The 10,299-nt window shown below is 45.9% G+C and overlaps 1 protein-coding gene across 1 annotated transcript in view; it reads left to right on the top strand.

The window, feature by feature from the left end:
- The first annotated feature begins 1,732 nt into the window (after window positions 1–1,732).
- The window catches only part of LOC125166393 (phosphatase and actin regulator 1-like), a 43,791-nt gene continuing 35,224 nt past the window's right edge, over window positions 1,733–10,299 (top strand). Inside the window, exon 1 of the mRNA XM_047860330.1 lies at window positions 1,733–1,835. Within this exon, the coding sequence (XP_047716286.1) occupies window positions 1,733–1,835 (103 nt within the window). The remainder of the gene's footprint in view (window positions 1,836–10,299) is intronic.

The following is a 10,299-nucleotide window of genomic DNA, read 5'->3' as shown; positions in this document are numbered from 1 at the left end:
TATTAATTATAACAGGGGAGCGTTTAACATATGCTAGCTAAAATGGCCTTTCCCTGCAACCCGTAGCCAGCATTAGGGTAAGAACTGAGCGCCCCCAATTTCTGGACAACTTTTCTATCATATTAACTGGTTAATCATGTAATGCTGTTGTGATTGCCAATCAAACTGGGACTGGGGGCTATCAACATAAATTATCCAGCCAAAACCCATTTTTAAAGGACTATGACACTTCTCTGTATACGAGAGGGAAGGGGTGATGGGGAATGGACCACATGATGGTTACATGTCGATTTCGACGGTGATGATTTTGTGCCAAAGTTTTATATGGGAAACTGGTCATTTTCTTCCTTCACAGTGGAGGATACAAAGAGGCTGAGGCTGGCGTCACCTTCCGTTGCTAAGGTAACATGTTCTGGCCATTTTATCTGGTAAAGGAGGTCCAGTGGACTGTATACATTATTCATCGCTGTTCTAATCAAACAATCAAAATTGTTTACTTTCATCGGGAATTTAGTGAGATCAAAGCCACTCTGGCTGAAACTGTTCTTGCTTTTACTGTCGGCAGTTAGTCCTTGGTGGTTGTTTTTTTTTTTTTTTTTTTCTGTAAGTATGATTTGCTGTTGGGGTACCTTTGGGTATTTCTTAAAGTTTCCTCTTACCAGATATGGTTTCTTAAATTAAAATACGCACTGTTAGAAAAAGAAACGAATTGGATTAGCCCTCCGAGCTTGATTTTAATGACATTATCTTGTAATTTCTTTCCTAAAACATCCTGCAGAAATAGAGATACTTCATTTGTGCAAGTATCAGGGAAAGGCTACATATGCTAAAAAGAAGCCAACAGACTGAATGTTTTTTAATGAAGTGCATCAGCTTCCTGACAGGCTAGTGCATGATAATATTAGGGGAATCATTGCAATTCTGAAATAATTGTTACTGCTCTACAAACCAGAATTCTTTCTCAAAAGCAGCCTAGGTCAGGGGCAGGCAGGTGATGATCCTGTCGCACCTTGTAAAACGTGCTGCAGGGAATCACCAAGAAGGAAGGAATTCAAGGCATTTTTACAGCAAACATGTCAGCATGTGTCATAAACGCAAGGCACCTATAAGTGGAGGCTCGGATTCCCAGGCGATTCTCACTGTTCTAGGGGAATCAGAGCTCCCGGGACCAACTGAGGATCATTTCAGAACGGCTGATGCCATTCGTCAGATGGACCTTTTGAAAACGGAGAGCATATGAATCTAACGGCATATTTTCCAGTTAACACACAACAAGGAAAGACTGGTATGTTATTCCTCTTTAGCTTGAATCATGTGTTGTTGTTTTTTTTTTCTTAATGCAATATATTTCTTTTCATGAATGATGATTAAATGTTGCATTTTCTCAACACAGTAGGAAAGGTATGTTGAGGGGTGGTTTTAGCATTGAAATGTCAGTCAAAGGAGGGAATATTATAATGGGACATTTCTTATTCCAAGATGTTTAATATATATGTGTGGGTATAAATATATCCTTATATAACAAATATAATATATTGCATCTACATATCTATTTAAATACATATATTTAAATACATGATATATTATTAATTGTATGTGTGTGTGTATATATATACATATATGTTTTTAAAAATCTATTTGTCAGTCCAAAATATTGTGGATTTTTTTTTCCTTTTTCATAGGTATACAACTGACTATTTTGTCTTGAAACTCTGCTTTTGGAACCTCAAGGATGGATTATCCCAAAATGGATTATTTTCTGGATGTCGAGTCGGCTCACAGACTCCTGGACGTCGAGTCTGCTCATAGATTCTTCTACAGTCAAGGAGCTCAAGGTAATAAAAGGCGAGGAAGAGAGGAAACTCCTCTCTTTTGCATGTTGGTTTTCTATTGACAGTATCTACCACAGGCGTCCAATCATTGGGATTCCTAAATTGATCACGAATCTTTGCCAAACTGTGGCTGAAATGGAGGCAGGCATGTAATAGAATGGATAAGTGCAAACTTTTGGGATGTGGGAAAGAGAGGAAGAAGGAAAGAGAGATGAAAGAAAGAAAGAAAGAAACCATCCTACTCAACTTGCGGTACAAACGTCCCTTGGAAAGCTCTGTTAGGAAATGATTCCTCCCCACCTCCTTGCGCCCAAGGCACGGGTTTGAAAGGTGTCAGGAATGCTTTCCCCGCTGCCCCCCCTCCCCCGGAAAAGGTTAAGTTTGCAGCCACCACGCTAGAGGAGATCTAGGACACACTGACCTATCTGACCGAACTCTGGCTGGATGCGGGGCTCCCCGAGATAAGCTTTGTGCCTCTAGAGCTGCCTTATCTATTTTAGATGAATTCAGCTACTGCTCGAGGAATTAACCGTGCACTCGGGGAGCAGTGAGGAACACGCCTGTTCTAAAGTGGGGCTGCTCTGTGCGTTTTTATTACACATTTCAGGAAGGTCAGTTAGGCTCCAGTGTGCTTCCCCTTCCATGGTGCATTCAGAATGTTTTGCCAGCACGTTAGAAAGAAGCCAGAGTGTTTTATGGAATATCCTGATGGGCAGGAGATTTTTTCAAAGCACTGTTTTCTTTTTTTTTTTCCATGCAACATTTAGAGTATCCAGTCAGGGCAATCTGATGATGGGATGGGCCTCCCCCGCATGTCAGAAGTGATGCACTGAGGAGAAAGGCAGAGTTCATACGTGTTCTCGAACAGAGAAGTAGTCAGATTCTTGGAAGCCAAACGGCAGCCCTGAGAGGGAATGCCGTGTGGACCGTCCTGGCGTCCCTCGCTGTTAGGTGCTGGTGGGCACTTCACACGGGGCTCTGATGGCATCTGGCTTTCCCCAGAGGTCTCCTCTGCATTGGTTTCATCTCACGGCCAAGCCAATTTCCCATGGCAACCTCGAGGGCTTGCAAGCCTCTTTCTTCTCTGCGTCCGTTTTCCTGGGCACGATCCAGGCTTCCTCAAGTGGAGAGGAGCTAGAAATTATCCGGTTGATTTGCTCGGGTCAGGGTGCTTGATAAATTAGCCCAAGTGATAGGATAGCTCATTGTCCTCGTGCCCCTGGTCGTAAGCGTCAGCAAATGCTACCTTCAGCCACCTAAAGAGAACATGTATGCTGAAGTAGGAGAAGGGTGAGAGTCTGGCCAGAACCTCCAGCCTCTCCTGGGTCTGCAAGTAAGAAGACGCTGGAAGTAAATGGAGGAAATGGGGCCGAGGCTCAAGCCTGTCACCAGTCCCGTGTTTAAACATTCCCGTGTCCGGATCTGAGCGGGACAGTAATGTCCCGTGGTGGGGTCATCTACATGAGCTGCATACCCTTCGGCAGAGCAGAGAAGGGGGGCGCCCTTCACGATCGGTATTCAAGATGCCCACCTTGCCTCTTGAGTAGGGACGGTTTAAGCTTTCAAGAAGCCCGTGGGCTCCGGGCTTTCACGGAAGGCAGGCAGGCAGGGTGTGGGAGGCTCAGAGGACTCAGAGCCGCCTGGTGGTTGTCAGCAGATGGATTTGGGGGTGGAGTGGTCAGAATTGTCACCATCCGTGACTGCGGTTTAGACAGCAGAGCTGGGATGACTAGAAAATGCAGGGTAGGTGGTAGCATAAGCCTCTGGTTCTCCCGATAGCACCTTCGTTTTAAGGTCATCGGAAGGATGTTCCAGGCAAAGAATCTCGGATTTGTAGCGAGGTTGAGGGGTCCCGAGACATCACCTAGGCTGACTTCTCAAAACCTCAACCTTCCTGGAGCCGAAGGGCAGGTGCAAAGCCGAGGAGTCTGCATCGTAAGCAAGAGCTCCGATGATGATTACCAGCACCTCGGTCTGGGGGCCCGCAATGAAAAACCAGTCTGCCCAGTCCAATTTCTTTCCTTCATCCCTGGAACAGGAACACTTTCATCACCAATAGAAGCAGGGTGATGCATGGTTACAGACCCCGGGACCTTGTCTAACCAGGTTCAAATCCTAAGTCTGCCCCAGTGAAGCAGGACAAGTGCCCGTCTTTGATCTTCAGTTCTCTCCTCTGCAAAAAAAGAAAAGAAAATGGAGACAATAATAGCGCCCAATTCCTAAGTTGCTAAGAGTCTTAATACTGTCTGCCGCATAAGAAATGCTATGTGTCAGCAAATCGATGAAATAAGTCTCCCTGGCAAAAGGCTCTCCCTTCCTCTGTTTGAGATTTCATAAGGCAGCCACTGCCTGGCAAATAAGAATGTGGCCTGATAGGAGTTTTACCTCCTATTTTTAGCAAAAAAAATAAAAAAGGAAGGAAGGAAGGAAAAGAAAGAAAGAAAGAAAGAAAGAAAGAAAGAAAGAGAAAGGGAGCGAGGGAGGAAGGGAGGAAGGAAGGAAAAAAGAAAGAAAGAAAGAAAGAAAGAAAGAAAGAAAGAAAGAAAGAAAAAGGAAGGAAAGAAGGAAGGAAGGAAGAAGAAAAAAGGAGGGAGGGAAGGAAGGAAAGGGAAGGAAATAAGGCAGGAAATTAAATTTTCCATAAATTCTTTTTTTTTTTTTTTTCAACGTTTATTTATTTTTGGGACAGAGAGAGACAGAGCATGAACGGGGGAGGGGCAGAGAGAGAAGGAGACACAGAATCGGAAACAGGCTCCAGGCTCCGAGCCATCAGCCCAGAGCCCGACGCGGGGCTCGAACTCCCGGACCGCGAGATCGTGACCTGGCTGAAGTCGGACGCTTAACCGACTGCGCCACCCAGGCGCCCCAAATTTTCCATAAATTCTAAAACAGTGATTATTTTCTTGTCACATCAAAACCCCACTCAGGGCAAAACAGAAAACTAGTGAAAGTTTGTCTTGGTAGTCCCTATCTGCCCAGTCCTCCATTTCACATGAAAGGTGAACCACCCCCCCCTCCTCCCCACACCTTCCCTAGAGCCCCTCCATCCAGGACCGGTGAACCCCCTTTCCTTTCCCCAGTCTTTCCTGGACAACCAGCCCCTCAGCCTGGTAAAGGGCTCTGGGTGAGTGGGCAGAGGCCTGAGGACCACGGTTTGCATCCCTCCCTTTCAGAACCAGATGCTTGTGTTTGGATGGATGGCCACGGCCAGCATCTCACCAGTGGCCACGCTCCGAGCACCAGTGGAAAGGGGACAGTATGGGAGCTGGCTCTCGGAAAGGCATTTGAGGCAACTAAGGTTTATGCTGCTATAAAGCACAGCAGCTCCCTACCTGGCCAGCCCAGCCTGGGGACAGGGGCATGATAGGTCAAGTAGCCCTGATTTGATGCCCTCTTCTCAAAGAAGTTCCAACTGGGGGGGGGGGGGGGCACTTGGGTGGCTCAGTTGGTTGAGCGTCCGATTTTGGCTCAGGTCAGGATTTCGCTGTTCGTGGGAGCCCGGGGATGGGCTCTGTCCTGACAGCTCAGAGCCTGGAGCCTGTTTTGGATTCTGTGTCTCCCTCTCTCTCTGCCCCTCTCCCGCTGACCCTCTGTCTTTCAACAATAAATAAAACATTAAAAAAAAAAAAAAGTCCAGTCGGGAGCACAGTATTTAGCTGAGCACCTGGAAGTTGGGTGACCTAGGATTTGATCCACTGAACTTGTGTGTGACGATTGCCTTGTTGTCCACTCTCCAAGTCATGTTGATATTTCTACAGACTGGTCAAGTGTTCGTGTAGGTATAAATACTTGTAAACAGGAAAGGAAGGAAATCTGAGTTTTATTTTCCACATTACCATCCTCGTATCGATTTTATTTACAAATTCACAACCTTCTTAGAAACCACCCTCTTCTCTATTGACTGCATGCAGAATGGTTATCTGAGGCCATGATCCCAGAATTATAATGTTTCTGACCCCATCGTAGTTATTTTTCAATTCTTTTTGGAAAGTGGCAAAAAGCCAACCCCGAAGTAGAAGATGTTTTTAGCTGGTAAAAGTCAGAGAAATCCCAGAGGGTGAAAAAAGAAGAGGGAAAACAAGGCAGTCTACCACGGGACAGATTCTTTTGAAAGCCCCAGAGGTTTTCAAAAGTCAGTCATCTGCTCTGTGGAATAAAGCAGGTTGCTCTGTGGCCCTTCATTTTTCCTTGGTTTGGCTCCAAGGTAGGGAAGATGAGCCCACCTCTCTGGGGAGTCTGCCTGAGAGCGTGATGTGCTGCAGAAGAGGAAAAAAAACTAGGGTCACCCTGTTCATCATCCGTCAGTGAAGGATCTTCTCCCAATTCATCTGTGAGCGCTTTGTCAACAGTAAAACCTGCTTACCTAGAGAGAGGTCTGCAAAGGTTGCCATTAACTTGAAAAGAGAACTCTTGAGGTTGAAGAACACGTGTGGCATAGACATCCGCCACGTCCCGACATCACACAACTTGAGCTCACCCATCTTCCAGGTTGCTGACAATGACAACTCACACACTCAGCTTCAGACTCTGCCATTTTTTCTTACTGAACGACTGCATTGGGAGAGAGATCATGTTCTAAGATCGCAAAATTAGCATCATGGGATTTTCAGGTCGAAATGGACACCACACATGGGCGATTCTCTTGGTCCCTTCGAAAACCAGGTGAAATGGAACTTGGGAGGGAAAGTCCCGGGTCCCAGTGCTGCATTTACAACCACCCACCGGGCTGGTCTGATGAATACTGAAGGTTGAAAGCCACTGCTCTGGATCGTTAATCACGTGCTATTCAGAGTGTGGTTCTGAACTAACAGCACCAGCGTCAGCTTGGGGCTGGTTGGAAATACAGAATCTCAGGCATCCCGGCCCTAGAAAATCAGAGCCTGCGTGGCAACAAGATTTCCCGGTAATTTATGTTAGTTTGAGAAGAAATGATGGAATCCAGGGCATGTTAGAAACACCTGGTAAGCTTTTATGAACTCAAGACCGGAGCCCCTGGCAGACCAATTAAATCAGAATTTTTCGTGGTTAGCCTTGTACTTGGGAATCATTTTAATTGTCCCTGGTGAGTCAAATGTGCAAACAAGACTAAGCACCACTGACCTCCCGTTTTATAGTAAAACAGGTTTTAGCACACCGTGCAGCTATTTTTCCTGTCTAGGTCTTTCCCTTAAATAAATCCAAACCACTGGAAAGGTGCAAATGGACTTTTGAAAAACAGGACTGGGCTACACATGGGTGTACCCTCTGCATGTTCATTGTATCCATTAATTCTCAAAGAAACTTTGGGAAAGAGGGATTATGGTGCGTATTTCACAGATTAGAAAAGACGACGCATTCAGAAAGTAGCAGGGCCAGGATTTGAATTCGAGTACTTCTGACCCCAACAACCTCACAGGTAGTAAAGGAGACATTTGTGACCAAATCACACATCTGGAAATGGTCAAAGCTCAGAGTGGTTCTACCACATGCCCAGATCACACAGCTCACAGCAGAAAGTGGAGACTGGAACCAGGCTGCCTCTTACCACACACACCTATGCCCTCTCTGCTGCCCTACATTTCTCTTCTCCAAGAGCATCAATATCCTTGGACAATTAAATTTCCTTCAAAATGGGAAATACATCAAAAGGCAGCCAATTGACTAGAGTCACTAAGCAATCGAATTTATGACTCCTGCTCACAATTTCCCCCTTTTATCATTTTAAACAACCATTGGCATTGGAGCCACGTGCTATATTCATTTCGTCCCAGTGCATCTTCTCTGTCTTGTCCAACCGAGGGAAATGCCGGCTTTGGCAACTGATGAGCACCACAGTTCACAGCTAAGAGTCTCTTCAAGTCGCATTTGGAAATGGAGAGGAGTTCGTTTAAACGTTTCTCTCTCAAATGTTTCCTCCACCTTTTGCTCACCCTGTGACATCATCAGAATAGCTGGCTTGTCAATCTTTGGCCATGAGTTGAATGTACTCTAAATCTAAACTCTAAACCCCTGGGTCTTCTTGACTTCTTACTCCAAGAGACAAAGACCTGTGACAGCCCTCAACTAGTTGCAAGTCATTGGCGACAGTCATCGGCACAAAATGTGCTCCCGCAGTTTCCTCTCCTGTACTCCATGCAGGACCCAGCCCCAGTGTAACCTCCTGTGTGAAGCCTTACCTGACGTTTCCAGAACTCTCTCTCACAGCGTTCCGTTCAGGCCTACACCGTAGCTTTGTCACGTTGTATTCTCTTTTCACCATGTACTAGCTGCATGAGCTCACATGAGTGGCTTCACGTCTCTAAGCCCGAGAGTCCTCATCAAAATGGATAGAACCCCAACTCCAAAATCATAGGTATTTTTGAGAATTAACGGAGGTGTGCTTATAAAGTGTTCAGTACGTTCTTTATTGTTGATTTGTCATGATCGTTTTATTATCACCCAGGTGTCTCTTGCCTACCCAAATGGTGGTGATCTCCTTAAATACCATTTTCTCGGTGCCTAGTATCATCCTTGGTATACAGTAGGAGCATTTGGACTTAGTAAATGTCTCTACTGAGCTCAAGACATGAAAATACTTAAATCTCCATTACAAGGAGATGCTCGGGGTTCAGGGAAAGAACTTTTGACAACTGAAGATTTGGAAAACAGAACCTGCTAGGACCTTTAAAGCATTCAAATCTTCAGGTGAAAATAGAGGCTGCTGAAGGCGAAAAGGAGGGGCAGGTCAAAAACAATTCTCAAACACATACAGGTGCTGGAAAAGGCAAGCGTTATCAACCTGGCTATACCTCCCATAAAATAGAAGAAATTTAAAAAACAAAGGCCCAAAGAAAACACAGCAGGAGGGATTTGATGTCCTAGTGAGGAGAATTAACCTTTGAAACAGATTTACAAGGCCCCTGAGAGTACAGTTCTTAGAAGAGCTCTTTAATACTCAATAGTCTGTGATGGTTGAGTTTTTATTCCGCCAAAACATAGAATTGTGGGATAGGAGACCAGTCAAGCTTTACTCTGCTGAACTTCATTGACATCAATTCAAAAGCCGCTCTGAAACTAGCTCTGAGCTATAAATCTCAGTTAAGACACCTTTCCCCTTCCTTCTTTACTGCCTAGTCCAGTCCGTAGGCTCTTTGGTTGACTAACCTCAAACCAGCTTCCGTTCACACTCCTGCTTCCGTCCAGACTCAGCAGAAGGTGGTTGCTTCTTCTGCCCATGCCCCAAGCCCCACGCTGGAGACACCTACTTTGAGAACCACTCACTGAAAGCCTGACCATGGTGTTTCTAGGAGTCTTGCCGAGTGAATACCAGGTTTTCTTCCTTCTCCCGGTCTATCCCCCTGAGACCTTCATGTCATGGTCTTTGATGTAGCTCATATCGGCACTGACGGGTCAAATTTGCTCCATAAGGAGGTAGAAACAGTGACTGAAAAGCAACCTGATCCCCACGAGAAGCATGACTGCCAACTGGGCTCTAACCTTTTCCGGTCACCATTCTGGCATTCGCCCATTTGTCCCTCAGAGCCCCAACACAAGCAGTATGTCCCAAACAAGCAGTATAGGTATAATTTCCAGAACCTTGTCTCTGAGAAGTGCTTCGGAATACACTTTACATACGTTGTCTCTAGCCTTACTTTAATGGCGCTCAAGTCCTCACCGTCAATAAACACTTGCTTTTTGGCTTGTTCTACCCGCCAACCCCCCCCCCCCCCCCGCCTTTAAACCTCTATCGGGGAAGCAGCACCCTGAGCGTCACTCACGGATGACAAGCTAACTACCAAGCCTTCCCTCCTAACCTCCCACACGCTCCATTTTAGACCTCTAATTGCTCACACGCAGGCTCTCCAAACCTGTGTTTAACACAAGGAACATTCTGTGTGAAGGAGAGGGTGAAGGCAAGCGAAAAGAAAAAATATCGTGGAGATGGCCAGCCTGCCAAGTTCACCCATAGGGAGATGGCCATAAAACGTAACCTTCCATTCCTGGAGTGTGCCATTGGGTCAAGGCAATTCTCTGTGCGCAAAGTAACGTTCTGGGTACCAACGAGCGACCTGCACACGGTCTTCCAAAGCTCCCTGTGCCTTTGCCCCCAGCCAGCCTCAGCTTTGCCGTGTATTGTGATTCAGGGCTCCAAGATACAGTAAGATATGAGGACAAGAGGAAGAGAAAAACGGCGAGGGGCTCAGAAACAGAAAGGGGGAAAAAATGATATGAAAACACAATGGGATCATCCCAATTAATAACTCCCACCTTCACGTAAGGTATATGAGAGGGTAGATTATAGATTCCACACAGGCTCACACACAGCCAACATCAGCCAGGACCCGATTAGCGTAAACAATTCACAGGTGCTTGGGAAAGAATTCTTTCCATTTTCCCAAGCTAAATCTGTTTTCCTGCAAACTTTCAGTAGCAGCCTCTGGGACTGAGCTGGCAGAGGCAAGGATGGGATGCCTAGCACATTAAAATCAGTGCATGGTGGGGCGCCTGA

Source organism: Prionailurus viverrinus, chromosome B2 (assembly GCF_022837055.1).
Source record: "Prionailurus viverrinus isolate Anna chromosome B2, UM_Priviv_1.0, whole genome shotgun sequence".
In the NCBI taxonomy this organism is placed as follows: Eukaryota; Metazoa; Chordata; class Mammalia; order Carnivora; family Felidae; genus Prionailurus; species Prionailurus viverrinus.
This window is presented reverse-complemented; position numbering and strand designations above follow the sequence as displayed.